At 35.6% G+C, this 15442-nt stretch overlaps 2 protein-coding genes across 3 annotated transcripts in view; one reads left to right on the forward strand and one right to left on the reverse strand.

Annotated features, from left to right (window-relative positions):
* Positions 1-15442, reverse strand: part of LOC117295531 (dual specificity mitogen-activated protein kinase kinase 5-like) — a 32751-nt gene that overhangs the window by 6283 nt on the left and 11026 nt on the right. For both annotated transcript variants that reach the window (XM_033778228.1, XM_033778227.1), the window contains exons 9-12: positions 15309-15348; positions 14596-14664; positions 3422-3503; positions 1877-1938 (exon numbers count right to left, since the gene is read on the reverse strand). In XM_033778228.1, coding sequence (XP_033634119.1) covers positions 1877-1938; positions 3422-3503; positions 14596-14664; positions 15309-15348 — 253 coding nt within the window. The remainder of the gene's footprint in view (positions 1-1876; positions 1939-3421; positions 3504-14595; positions 14665-15308; positions 15349-15442) is intronic.
* Positions 4322-14695, forward strand: LOC117295532 (complement C1q tumor necrosis factor-related protein 3-like). Its single transcript, XM_033778229.1, has 2 exons — positions 4322-4556; positions 11757-14695. The coding sequence occupies exon 2, from the start codon at positions 11757-11759 to the stop codon at positions 12612-12614; it is 858 nt and encodes a 285-aa protein (XP_033634120.1). The 5' UTR covers positions 4322-4556; the 3' UTR covers positions 12615-14695.

Genomic DNA, 15442 nt, shown 5'->3' on the forward strand with positions numbered 1-15442 from the left:
CATGTAAAATCCCCTTAACCAGTTATGATATTATACCAAAACCATAGCATAACTGGTTAATACGTTTTTACATGCTTAAACTGAGACGAAAATTATTACTTTTACTAATTTCTCAAAAACTACAGCACCTCAGTAAGTAAAATTTCAAGGGAAGCTTTCTACTATCATAGTCTTCAAACTGTGTAAGTTTAATGTAAATCTGTGGACATTGTGTTTTTTTTAGGGAAAAGTACATATACCAAAATTGTTTGCTGTTGAAATCCTGGGTGACTTGGGGAGGAGTGCCTGTAGTTGTTATATAAACAAGGGGGAACATTACTATGTGTACTAAAGCTTACAATGAACACACCTTTTAAAACAGAGTAGATGTCAGGGGAATAAGGCAAGCTAAGAACTAAGTTTTCTATTTATCAAACAAGAAATAAAACTAACTGTACAATACATAGGATCAAAGGTCAAGACAATGGAAGCAAACCTCAAAGCACAATCTTCAATAGAAAACCATTAATATCTGCATTTGGTCATCGGTATGAAAACCCCAAAATAAGTAAATTTACAAAAATACACACAAAAGTGCACATTTTTAGCCTTAAAGACCTGCTTGATTGAATATGTCAAGTCATAAACTTTGCTGAAATTCACTTAAAATGTTTTCAAAGATTAGGGAAATCGAGTCATATGACTATAAAAAGATTTCAATTGTGTAAAAAAAACAATAATTTTGAATGCCCTTTCTGAGAGATTTGCGAAAAGCCCTGTTACGTCATCACTCTCAAAACGTCATCTCTGGGAGCTCCAATTTGTAAAGCCGCTTTGTTGCAGCGTGGAGGCATAACAAAGCAAGCTCCCAGAGATGACGTCAGCGGCATTGTCCTTTGACGTGCGCTCTCAACGGCAGAAATGTTTTTAGTTTTTCAAAACCTTACGGTTGGGGCCTGACATTTTAATCGATAATTACGAAAAGTTCAGAAGGGTACACATCAAAATTACATTAAATTGGTGAACAAGTGCATTATAAACAAGTTAAAATACCATTTTCGTTGAAAACATTCCGCTCAGGTAGCTGTTTAGAGACAGTGGACACTGTTGGTAATTTTCAAAGACTAGTGCTCTCACTTGGTGTATCTCAACATATGCATAAAATAACAAACCTGTGAAAATTTGAGCTCAATCAGTCGTCAAAGTTGCGAGATAATAATGAAAGAAAAAAACACCCTGGTCACCCGAAGTTGTGTGCTTTCAGACGCTTGATTTCGAGACCTCAAATTCAAAATCTGAGGTCTCGAAATCAAATTCGTGGAAAATTACTTCTTTCTCGAAAACTACGTCACTTCAGAGGGAGCTGTTTCTCACGATGTTTTATACCATCAACCTCTCTCCATTACTCGTCACCAATTAAAGTCACCTAGAAAATTCGAGCTCAATCGGTCATCGAACTTGCGAGATAATAGTGAAAGAAAAAAACACCCTTGTCACACGAAGTTGTGTGCGTTTAGATGGTTGATTTCGAGACCTCAAGTTCTAAACCTGAGGTCTCGAAATCAAATTCGTGGAAAATTACTTCTTTCTCGAAAACTATATGGCACTTCAGAGGGAGCCGTTTCTCACAATGTTTTATACCATCAACCTCTCCCCATTACTCGTAACCAAGAAAGGTTTTATGATATTAATTATTTTGAGTAACTACCAATAGTGTCCACTGCCTTTAAAGTTATTTATTGGTAATCAATGTGTACCTGAAATTTAGATGATCAGCTTAAAACAACAGCGAATTTGCTGAAGCGAAACGAAGTGCGTATAAGAAAGAGAAACTTAATGGTTGATATGAAGAGGTAAGTTTTTAAACATAGAGAGAAAACCAGCAGAGCTTACTTACAGATACAGTTATTCTCCCCAAGAGATCCTCTGGAATACATCTATACATCTCTAACGAACCACCTGAATAGATTATAATAACCATGACTTCATCAGACAATTCAGTTCACTCATTTACTTTGAAAGATTCAACCTAGTGAGGTTTTAACAACAGACAAAAGATGTCAGGAAAACGAAAATCCCTTAAAATTGTTTCAAAGAAAAATGCTTATATGAGATGTTCATTAAAATTAAAGTGTTCCATGTACACCAAGTTACTGAAACTCTTGAAATTGGCATTAACACACAATACAACACTATGCTGCATTAAAGGAACACGTTGCCTTGGATCGGTCGAGTTGGTCTTTGAAAAGCGTTTGTAACCGTTTGTTATAAAATGCATATGGTTAGAAAGATGTTTTAAAAGTAGAATACAATGATCCACATACATTTGCCTCAAAATTGCGTGGTTTTCCTTTTACTTTGCAAACTAACATGGTCGGCCATTAATATGGGAGTCAAAAATTTGACTCCCATAAATGGCCGACCGTGTTTGTCGGCGAGGTAAAAGGAAAACCGGGCAATTTCGAGTGATACTTGTGTGGATCAATATATTCTACTTTTAAAATATCTTTCTAACCATATGCATTTTGTAACAAACGGTTACAAACGCTTTTCAAAGACCAACTCAACCGATCCAAGGCAACGTGTTCCTTTAATGTACAATAAGTACTGCACATGCAAATGGTGTACATATTATTCACATTTATTCATGAAACTCTGACGAACTAATTAAGGTTCTCCGCTAAGTGGAGAGGATATTTAAGTGGTTTTATTTATAAGACCTTGTAATGTACATGTAGGAATTGATGTTATGTCATTACATTATACAAGCAAGGAGACCAATTTGGTTGATAATGGTAGGAACTGAATGGCATGCAATAGTCATAGAAAACTCTCATCAAAGACCAAAGAGGTTCCATGTATAAACAGGTTTCATTATTTTATCAAACGCAATGCATCAAAACAAATAAAACAAAACAATTTGTGTTTTTTTTCTTTCTTGTAGGTCAACTATTAAAATGCACATGGATCAATGTAATTTTGATAAGTTATTATAAACTGCAAGTTAAAGCCAGTGGACACTATTGGTAATTGTCAAAGACCATGCTTCTCACTTGCTGTATCTCAACATATGCATAAAATAACAAACCTGTGAAAATTTGAGATTGATTGGTCGTCGGAGTTGCGAGATAATAATGAAAGAACAAAACACCCTTGTCACACGAAGATGTGTGCTTTCAGATGCTTGATTTCGGGACCTCAAAACTTGAAGTCTCGAAATCAAATTCGTGAAAAATTACTTCTTTTTCGAAAACTACTCCACTTCAGTGGGAGCCGTTTCTCACAATGTTTTATACTACCAACCTCTCCCCATTACTCGTTACCAAGTAAGGTTTTATGCTAATAATTATTTTGACTAATTACCAATAGTGTCCACTGCCTTTAACTGCAAGTTCTGCAATGCATACCTATTTTAATCTAATGGTTAATAACACTGGCTTACCATCCATAAACTCTGTGCAAATTGATATTCTATTCTCTGTAAAAAAAGCTCCATAGAAGCCAATGATGAATGACGAATCACACTAAAGCAATCAAGAAAAGAAAAACAGTCATGAATGAAACATTAGATTTCTCTCATTCTAAACAAATTGACCGTGACAAGAAACGTCTATATAGGGAATTGAATCTGACTAGGTCATTCTTGGTTGGGTGTATGTCGCATATATCATCTTTAGACATCTCAATATGAATTAGTAATGTGAACTTGTTATTGGAAAGCCAAGGGATGGGAATCATATGTTTTATGTGAATCTAATTTGGTGAGAGGATCTGACAAGATTGATTGTGACTTTAGTAGGAATAACTTATCATTAGACTGAAGAAACATACAGAACATCACGCAATAAAATAAAAAAAACACTTTTAGCCTTCGAGAAAGACTCTGCTAGAGTAGAAACGTCTGGCCATTAACTATTGTTTTCAATCAAAATACATTCATACACTGTTGTACAGACCTTAACTGTACCAATTACCTTCTGTTTTGGTAATATTCTGGTCACAAAAATGTAGACATTTGGTAACATAAAACAATGTATGTAAAACTCAAACAAAAAAAAGCTTGTTTGAAACTTCACTTTGAAGGTGCACTGAGCTGCAAAAGAGAATACCTGTTTCGTTTTGGTTAAACTATGATATTAATATGAATAAAGACACCTCAATGAGTGCACTTGTCAGCAAAAAATGAAATTTAGATAAAAAAGTATCAGACAGGCAAAGACACTGTCACATGCTATCTGTACTCATGACAGCAACATCTTTATAAGTCCAATCTAAAAAGGTTACCCCTCTTCAAGGAGTGTAGTAGTCCACCTTTATATCGCAGCAATAAGAGGTAAGGAGCATAATACAGATTGCTCTATAGAAAGTGAATCTGATGAGGATTGTACAATAAGAACGTCTACTCATTCAGTCTCTATCTCAGTATCCTTTCACAGTGGTGTCTACTAATAAGCAGAATCAGGATCGTTCAACTCGATAACTTTCAAGAGGACAATCCGGTCTTCATTTTGGACAAAACTGTGCGAGAAAATTACTTTGTCGTCAGAAGCATTGCATCAGGTATTGCTGAACTGAAGGTAAGGTTGATTTCTTTCAATAAACTAGTGCTACCTGTTCGAAGGACCATAATTGATGTGAAAGTTAAATTGAATTGAGTGGAATGTATGGCAAAAATAATCTGTATTCATAAATGAGATAATTGACGTGTTCAACTGGATAGTTATATTAGATAGATAAAATGGTTTATTAAAAAACTGTCCTCGCAGCACAAAGGCTGAATTACAACAATTTTACATAAATTTAAAATTTGAAATTAAATGGAAGGCTAATTATACTTCAGAAGAACAGTGCTTTGATTCAGGTATGACAATGTACCCTCACTATAAACAACATACTGCATATCAAAAGTCAAAAATACCACTTCTGTTTTATGCTTATTCTGTCCACTTCAAACAATATTCCTGTCACAAAAATGTACTTTGGCCAGGAACAAGAGCTTATTGCAGATGTCTTTTCTTAAAGGCAGTGGACACTATTGGTAATTACTCAAAATAATTATTGCCATAAAACCTTTCTTGGTGACGAGTAATGGTGAATGGTTGATGGTATAAAACACTGTGAGAAACGGCTCCCTTTTGATTTCGAGACCTCAGATTTAGAACTTGAGGTCCCGAAATCAACCATCTAAACAAACACAACTTCGTTCGACAAGGGTTATTTTTCATTCATTATTATCTCGCAACTTCGATGACCGATTGAGCTCAAACTATCACAGGTTTGTTATTTTATGCATATGTTTAGATACACCAACTGTGAAGGCTAGTCTTTGACAATTACCAATAGTGTCCACTGCCTTTAATAAAAACCTTTGCATGGTTTCATTCCATGATTATACGAGTAACATAGTGGTGTTCACTCATAACAGAATCTTTTCAACCATTTTTCTTACATAATGATGTAAGTGTCATGTTACTATGTGTATCTCTGAAGAGTAATGAATGCTTTTTATAACAGTGTGTGATTGTTCCCATCAGGGGTCCAGTCTTGATTCACTCAATTATGTACAACACATATGATTGTGTGCTTCCAAGATACTATTCATGAAGTTAAATATGAGCGTCCCTCGATTACTCAAACACATTAATACAAAAAAATTGTGAATGTTATTCAGTTCAATCTGTATACTTAAAATGATTGGTTACAGTAAATATGAATGAAAAACGTTCACATTGTCAGTTTAAGGGGCCTGCATTCCATAATAAAAAATGCTTTAAAAGGTTTTAGCTTTTTCAAGACTCTTTTATCCAAGTTTAAATTTATTCATAACAGATTAGGGCTAGATGGCTAATGTTAAAGGGAAGGTACACGTTTGGTAATTGTCAAAGACCAGTCTTCTCACTTGGTGTATCCCATCATGTGCATAAAATAACAAGCCTGTGAAAATTTGGCCTCAATTGGTCATTGAAGTTGCGCGAAAATGATGAAAAAAAACCTTGCTGGACGAATTTGTGTGCTTTCAGATAAGAATAAAAGACTTCTAGCTAGAAGTGTTTATTTATTTTAGTGAGAAATTACCTCTTTCTAAAAAACTACATTACTTCAGAGGGAGTCGTTTCCCACAATGTTTTATACTATCAACAGCTCTCCAATGCTCGTTACCAAGTCCGTTTTTAAGTTAATATTTGTTTTGAGTAATTACCAAACGTGCACATTCCCTTTAATAATAAGGTTGCAGGTTCGAATCCCGCTCTCATCAATTTGTTTTTGCTTATCAAAAATAAAACAACATTTACACAAACGTTGATTTGACTGACAGCAACAGCTCAGAAAGAGACATATCAATCTTGATATACAAATAGTCAGCCAAAATAAGTATGAAAAGTAAAAACTGCCGCCACGTTAATCCGGATGTCGTTGGTTCGAATCCCACTCTAGTCAATTCTTTGTTCAGCCCCAAAAATCATTTCAAAATTTACCTAGTCAGTTTCCCTTGTGGTTTATATTCATATAAAAAGTAAAAACCTCAAATTGCTATACATACTGCACTCTGCTGTGCTAATTACTACTTCAACTTAAGTGCCTACATTTACATGCTTTGATGCACATCATTAAAGGCAGTGGACACTATTGGTAGTTACTCAAAATAATTATTAGCATAAAACCTTACTTGGTGACGAGTAATGGGGAGAGGTTGATGGTATAAAACATTGTGAGAAGTGGCTCCCTCGGAAGTGCCATAGTTTTCGAGAAAGAAGTAATTTTCCACGAATTTGATTTCGAGACCTCAGATTTAGAAGTTGAGGTCTCGAAATCAACCATCTAAGCGCATACAACTTCATGTGACAAGGGTGTTTTTTTCTTTCACTATTATCGCGCAAGTTCGATAACCGATTGAGCTCAAATTTTCACAGGTTTTTTTTATTTTATGCATATGTTGAGATACACCAACTGTGAAGGCTAGTCTTTGACAATTACCAATAGTGTCCACTGCCTTTAAACTAGAAAAAACCTGATATAATAACGAAACTGCATAAGAGCTGTTTGCTAGAATAAGTGCAATTCCCTGAGGATGATATCACATGTAGGTCTAGATCCATGGCTTAATGGTTTAAGAGTGATTGGCAATTAATACCCGAGTGTTAACACTTTGGTCTACAAGCCTGCTCATCACTAAAGGCTCCGTCAACACTCTGTCACTATAAAGTCGCTACTACACTAAACACCGCTAACCAGCACAAGGCAATACATCATGTACACTACAGCATTGTAGATTTTTTCCAAGGGTTCCAGCCATGTATTAAAGGCAGTGGACACTATTGGTAATTGTCAAAGACTAGCCTTCACGTTTGGTGTATCTCAACAGATGCATAAAATAACAAACCTGTGAAAGTTTGAGCTCAATCGGTCATCAATGTTGCGAGATAATAACAAAAGAAAAAAACACCCTTGTCACTCGAAGTTGTGTGCGTTTAGATGGTTGATTTTGAGACCTCAAGTTCTAAATCTGAGGTCTCGAAATCAAATTCGTAGAATATTACTTCTTTTTCGAAAACTATGGCACTTCAGAGGTAGCCGTTTCTCACAATGTATTATACTATCAACCTCTCCCCATTACTCGTAATCAAGACAGGTTTTATGATGATAATTATTTTGAGTAATTACCAATAGTGTCCACTGCCTTTAAGCAAATCGCCTTGTGTCCTTTTATCCAGACTATAATCTGAAATGTCACTCACATACACTTACATTGTACTTGAAACAAACAATCTTTACTACAATATAGCAAATGTTTTTGTTTGGGGGAGTGGTGTGTAGGAGTTCATAGTAGTCTCCTATTTACACTCATGGGTCAAATGATTGCTCAATTGGAAGCTTGAGGGAGGCACATTGTGGTGGGTGCGTTCATTTAGCTCCCCTGGGTCGACCCCGGTGTGTGGCGGTTTCGCAGGACGAACGTGGGTAATTATCTGCACATGTTCATCCTGGGGGAAAAAAACAGCACACACCGGGGTCGACCCAGGGAAGCTAAACGAACGCACCCGGTATTTCACTTTCCCATGTATTTGTAACCCTTGTACATCAATGATAAAAAACAGTCATGAATAAATCAATCTAACATAGAAACGATTTTGTTTGATAAATTAATGAATTGGAAAAATCAAATTTCAGTATAAGCAGACAAGGATTATTAAATTTTGGTTTTTACCCATGTGTGTTAGCACTGTATACTCAGTACTTTCCCGAGTCCTGTGAACAAAATACCACAGGCATATTACTCGGGTGGGATCGAACTCACGTCCCTTGCAATTCTAGAGCAGTGTCTTACCAACTAGACTACCGAGGTTGCCCGGCAGCTAGAGGCAGTTCGAATACCTTTCACAGGACTCGGGAAAGTACGGAGTATACAGTGCTAACACACATCGGTGTATGGGTAAAAACCCAAATTAATATTCTTTATCCCCGATGCAAATTTAACATCTATCAGACAAGGATTGTTCCTTACTTAAGGTCATGTTCCAGTTTGGTCTACATGTACAAAACACTGTTGAACTGACACATCAAGTCTCCTGACTTAAGACTTCATGTGGATATTCAACAAGCTCAAAGGGAAATTTTAGAGGACAAAAGCTAACATCACTAAAAGCTGTATTGAGATGTTAAAGATACTAAAAGTTACAAAAATAAAGACAGAAAAAAAACATAAGCTTTGTAAATATGTAAATCAAAATACAGACACTCTAGTGTAAGCACTTAACTTTCCTCAGTTCCTCTTATCATTATAACCTTGCATTAAACTGCAAGTGTTATTTCTTGACACGACAGCGTTTTATAGTGAACGACCAAGGAGTTATAGACGCCAGTGAACAAACCAATACAGGCCTGTTTGATGATACGTGTCCTTCCATCAGGGCCCTGAGGGGCTTAAAGTCACTTAGATGTTATTACATTTATTGAGTTATGGTTATGATATATTAAAGAATTCATTGTGATCATGGCAAGGCGCCTATTTGTCTTGAGTAGTCAAGACATCCATCATCAAGTCTTACTTGGAAACTTCATCACTTATCCTCCTTAGACTAAGCAGAATTAATCCAAGTGCTTTGATGAAATTGACCAGAAATCTTAAACCAGGCAAGATTTGAATAACAATATCAAGAAGTGTGTGTATATCAGTTTGATAGTGGGATGAACAGAGTGTCTTATAATAACTGTACAGTGTGTTGACTCATTGTACTTCAATACATACTAGGTTGTGTACTGAACAGTCACCATACACTCTGGTGTGTTACCATGGTACTTCAGAATAACTCACTAGTTTCCATTACACTGGGGGTTAGTAAAGAAGCCTTGATCAAATATTGAGATTCAATTGAAAGCATGATAAAGTGCATCTGATGACAAGGAGGTGAATAAATGACGGCCGTTAAGTGAAGTATGTTTGCTGACACCAATTTAATTCAATAAAATGATGAGAGTTTGGCAAATGGAGACCTCTGCTTTATAAATCTAGCTTTGGCATTGTTACACACTGTATAACCTACAAACATAAAACAATAACTAGTATTTTTTATTATTAATTGGTTTATTGTTAAAAACACATTGCAGCCAAAGGCTGAATTAAATGCAATTTACAAAGAAGAAAAATCCAATATTAAAACTCGGGCAGTCTGAGACAAAATTTTACAAGCAAGCACACTTAGACTCACAGTCCTTAAAAGAAGATAATGAAAAAATAATAAATTAAATTTGGGGGAACATCCAAAAAATTGATTGGTTGATACAATACGAGACATAAGATCCAATGGTGGACTGAGAGGACAATATTGCACTATTTTCTATTTTAGTAACCCAGTCATGTAAGGCAGAGGGCTTGTCCTGAATCTGGTAGTGCGACACCTGTATGGTTTGAATTTAGTATAGACAACATCGGCATGCATAAATCACTATGAATGCTGGCAAAGAACACCTTTTCCATCTTACTGAGTAGTGTTTCATTAACAGCCTGATGAAATTCAATATTGGAGAGAGGGTGGGATATCTGGCCATGAAACCATATTATACTTTATGGAAAGAAGGTTTTTTATTGGTGTACCTAGAAGTGCAAGTGAGTAAACCCAGATGGCATTTGAGGGACAGTGTCTATCTATAATCCAATAATCTACATCAGACTCAATATTGAGCCTAGTCTTTAATCAAGTCTGTCGTAGCTAAATCTTCTCCCTCATGATTGTTGTTCTTGACTGACTGGATATTTCCATAGCAGTTAACGTTCTGTTTTCATAAGAAGCTACTTAATTGACGAGGGTACATTAGTATAGTCTGCTCATGAGACCAGCATGCTTCATTAAAAAATGCCCAACTTTGATACGCAGGTATAAATGTGCACAGGCAGCTGCTACTACAAAATCATTATTGAATGAGTAAACCATAAATATGTGAATTGTACAATGCAATCATTCACTGTTGAATAAAATCTGCATGTTGTAAAGATCATTGCTGAGAAAATCTCGTCCTAATTGTGACTACTGCTTCAAGTACAAAAAAATATAGTAAAAAATGAACAAAAATGGCATAATCTGGTAGACATTCACACTACACAAAATCACAATCACACATTATATGGGAGTTTTGCCTTGTGCTGCACTTGTTCCCTTAAGCCCCAAGTCTAAAAGTATTACAGTTACATGGTTACACTATTCTAGCTCTTGATGCTTTCTCAAATTCAAGTGTTAATTTGTACCGTGCCAAAAAAAAAACCTAAATGTTGCTTCTGAGCTAGAAAATCGATATAAGAGAAACAGTGAGAAGCCCCAAGGCCATAACATGTTATTTCTGGCCTGATGGATGACACTTGTCAGGAGACAGGAGGGAATCAAGATAATCTTAACCCTCCAGTAGGCCTACACACTTTGTCTGTTTCTACTAAAGGCCAAACAAGCCCCACTTATTCTGGGCCAATTTGAGTGAGTGTGTTGGGTATACACTCCTTTTGATATACTTCTGTTTCTACTAATCAAAACAAAAACATCTACTTATTCTGGGCCAATTTGTGTGTGTGTTGGTGTTTTGTTTTTCTTTTGTTTATCTTCTTTCTTTTCAACAGTTTGGGTTACATGCACAGGAATTTATTGATAAGTTCTGTGCCTGTATTCATGACGGGCAATAACTGTTTATGTAAATGAACGAGAGGTACTATCTATTAATAACCTTACTTCCTTCTGACTGACTGTTGAGCTAAAATTAATATGACTGCTCGTCAATGGTAGCTCAATCTGGAGATGTGTAGTAATTGAATTTGAAATGAAGCTTGGAATGTGCCATTCAATTTGCAATTATAGCTGTGGTCCCTTGGTAATTGTCAACATGTAGATTGCTTTACATTGCAAATATTGTCAGTTCATCTGAGAATCAATAACGTGGAAAAAAAATCATTACATCTGCTTGCAAGCTTCTCCAAACAAACTGACAACTGATTTTAATTCCTACACCAGTAATGAAGGTTATATCATTGTGCGCTACTGACAATGTAAGATAAGTTGCTACAACATAAAATTAAAATTAAGCAAGCTCTATGCAATAACATTTGTTAAAAAAAATTACAGAAAAAAAACACTGTTTTTTTTTTCTCCAAATGACGACACATTACAACACATTTTTGAGAAAGATTAACAACCTTTATACATTCCCTTGACATCATTTTGATAATCTGTTGTAAATTGGGGTTTTTTTTTGAGAATGACTAAATGGTGTCAATGTGTTTTTATTTTGTGATACAGATGGCTCTATCTACATTCTGGCAATGTTTCCTGTTCACGCTGTTTCTTCTCATTCCCAAACTGATTGATTCAGCAAGAGCAGACCGACCGTGTAAAGATTGTTGTCAACAGAGGGGTGAGACAGGACCTATTGGTCCACAAGGTACGCCAGGTATAGTAGGACCACAAGGTCTTCCTGGACGTGATGGTATGAATGGTCTGAATGGTCCAGCAGGGTTACCTGGACGAACAGGTGATAAGGGTGATAAAGGCAGTGAAGGGGATATCACTGCTGTCCTGAAACTACTCAGTCAACAATCTCCTGAAACTCTATCCGATCTACAGACTACATTAAAGACACTAGCTGACCAAAGAGTACAACAACAACAGCAAAGTGTACACCCAGCAAATCCTGATATGATGATGGCATCTGCCCCATTAGCTTATCCATGGGGACAAGTTGAAATCACTGCTTTTACTGTAATACGTACTGCAGATCTTCCTGGACATGGTGATGCTGTCAAAGACATTACTTTTGACACTGTAATCACAAACATTGGCAACCGCTTTAATTTTGAAACAGGGCATTATGTGTGTCCTACCAATGGCACTTATTATTTCACCTTTTCCATTGCCCATGACCGTGATGCAATGGTAGAGTTGGTTAAGAATGGAGAGCGGTTGGTTGCAATACACGGTGATGCAGCACAGAAATTACGTACAATGTACACTAATAGTGTAGTGGTGGAGTTGAATGAGAGAGATGAAGTATGGATTCGTCTAGCTAGGAGTCATAGCATCAGTGGTAATACTCAGAATCTGACTACATTCACAGGATACCTTCTGTATCCCGCTTCTGCTACTAAACCTAAAGGTTGATAAATCTTACTGACAAAGGGTTCACTGACCCTAGAAATGCTATCCAACTGCTGTAACATGATAACTCACTTGAATTTCAGCTAAAATAAATGTTGTATTTCATTGGGATTACAAAGTAGATTGTTTTAGCTATATATCGGCAAATTAACAAGATTTTAATATTTGTTGAATGTTCAGTGTACAATTGGTAAACAACCATCAATAAGTGTAATAAGTTTCATGTATACTCGGCTAATAAATCCCATTTCCATAAGAGCAATAGATACAAACAGCATTTCCGGATAAAAAATATTTGCTTTAATGTCATTAAAACATGAAAGCTTATTTGGGAGGTGTTGGCACACTTTTAAATGACCGACAAACATCAACACATGTTGTTACATAAAAGGTCAATACAAACTAAATCTGTGGTTGCACTCAATGTTTACATGCAGTTACTCTTTTGAACAGTTTGCCATGGAGGTACCTCAAATAAACAAACAAATAGCAGATAATATTATCATGTATCTGGCGTCTATTATCGATTCAAAATGTAAAATTTTCAGCATCAAAATAGTCAAGTCTGTGCTGCACAAAAGGAAAGCAAGGAGCTGAAATCTGATGCTGTATATTCAGCAAGTTCAAAGCTTAAACAATACCAGCCGGAACCATAAGAACTCTAGATGATGAATACCTGAATATGAAAGACTAAAAAGGGATAAGGTTTACAGCGAGTGAAGCTGCTCAGCTAAGTCACTCATATTACTAAGAGCCTCATTGACCTATTAGGATTGCACAATATTGTAATCTAAAACTAGTCCATTGTACCCTTCACTTCTTAAGTTCAGTGGAACATGAATTTGCATAAGACTCCCTTGAGCTAGATTAATCATCAAATCTGTGAGTTGGATTTTCCCTTTGTCCTTTTTAGATTACATTTTTTGTATTATCCAAAGAGTTAACTGAATACCAAACTAAATTTACAGAATGGAATTGCTGAGAAAAATTGTTTACTAAGCTACATCAATATTTTAAATGGTATGCTTGTCAATTTGATTGTTAAAAATAGTACTACAATGGTCACAACCAAGCTTCAAAAATAATTAATTATTACTAATGTTTGGATTGTTAACGGAGTTTTTAGTAATCTTTTTCTTTACAGTATGTTTTAAACTTGCTTCCTTAGCATTATCTTCATTAATGTGTTACATGGCACTGTGTGTGTAGTTGTGGCTGTATTCTCATAGAGCTGTGTTAACGAAAACAAACTTTAAATAGTGTCTGTATTTGCATGTTTTAAATCTTTGTCTATATAACCATTTAGGGATTCTATAAAGATTGTACTTTAAGTAAATTTAGTATCTTCAATGTACAGTCATTATTAAACATGTCAAAGTGTTTACTACATGGGAATGACCAAAGACACCTGGTATTTCAGCTCCGAAGTTCATGAAAATTTGACTTTGACTCTTTAAAGAATCAAGTCTTTTATACCATTCTCAGCTTTCTAAGATGTTATGTAGTCTATATGTTGGGTAAGATTGGTTAACCTGAGTGAGTAGTCAATAGCATTGTTGTGTGACTGGTCGATTCTATAGGATATCTCTGACTTTATGTACCTAAGAAATCATCCAGAGTTGGGAATTATATACAAACTGTTTGTGGCTATAACCATAATTCCAGAATATTAAGAGAGCAAATCGGTAGTATAGTTTCACTAAACAAATTCATTTTATAAATGAAGCTCCGTCTATCTATACTTAACAAAGTAAGTCACAACAAAGATTTCATGTTGAAATTGTACTGGTTTTAACCAATATTAAAGCAGTTCAGTGAAGACCAAAAAAAAGATCTTCAATCTGTATACAAGGGGCTCTCCCTTAAGAACAGAGAAGTGTGTTATTGCTAGGAAAAGAGTTTTGACAAAGTGTATGTTTATAAAAACAGATTGAAAAACAAATATCTTATATAGCACCAAGCCAAAGTCAACCTAAAAACATACCTTGTAAAGTATTTGTAGTTCAGATAGAATCTGCTTTTGGACATCTGGAGTAATATCAACAGATATGACCTAGAAATAAAATAATAATAACCAAAATATAGCCACCTTGTTTCTTCTTATTGTTTAAATTATTAAAAGCATCATTAAAAATGAACAACTATAATGGTAGTTACTTTTTCAAGTGCTTCATGTACATGTACATGTTCTGAAAAACGGGATTGTTTTCAAGCATTTGTTTTTGTCAATTTGAAAGGTTAAATAAGGGCATCTTAGAAAGTACAATTATTTTGTTAAGACACTGCTCTAGAATTGCAAGGGTTATGGGTTCGAATCCCACCCGAGTAACATGCCTGTGATATTTTTTCACAGGACTCGGGAAAGTACTGAGTATACAGTGCTCATACTCATCAGTGTATGGGTAAAAGCCAAAATTAATATTCTTTATCCCCGACGCAAATTTAACATCTTTTATATCGTTGCGGTACCCGCTGCCAAAACATAGGATTCGAACTGCCTCTAGCTGACGGGCAACCTCGGTAGTCTAGTTGGTAAGACACTGCTCTAGAATTGCAAGGGTTGTGGGTTCGAATCCCACCCGAGTAACATGCCTGTGATATTTTTTCACAGGACTGGGGAAAGTTCTGAGTATACGGTGCTAACACACATCGGTGTATGGGTTAAAAAACCAAAATTAATATTTTGTTATTATTTACCTTGATTGCCATGATGTTATTTGTAGCAACGTGTCTTGCCCTGCAACAGAGAACAATAATTTTTATTTTATTTATTTTATGGAAACAATAATATTCATTTATGACCAGGGCGGATGGTATAGAAAATAGACGGG

This window comes from Asterias rubens, chromosome 10 (assembly GCF_902459465.1).
Source record: "Asterias rubens chromosome 10, eAstRub1.3, whole genome shotgun sequence".
Lineage (NCBI taxonomy): Eukaryota > Metazoa > Echinodermata > Asteroidea > Forcipulatida > Asteriidae > Asterias > Asterias rubens.

Excerpts from the sequence above, each read along its gene's own strand:
- LOC117295532 (XM_033778229.1), top strand. The coding sequence starts at position 11,757 with ATGGCTCTATCTACATTCTGGCAATGTTTCCTGTTCACGCTGTTTCTT.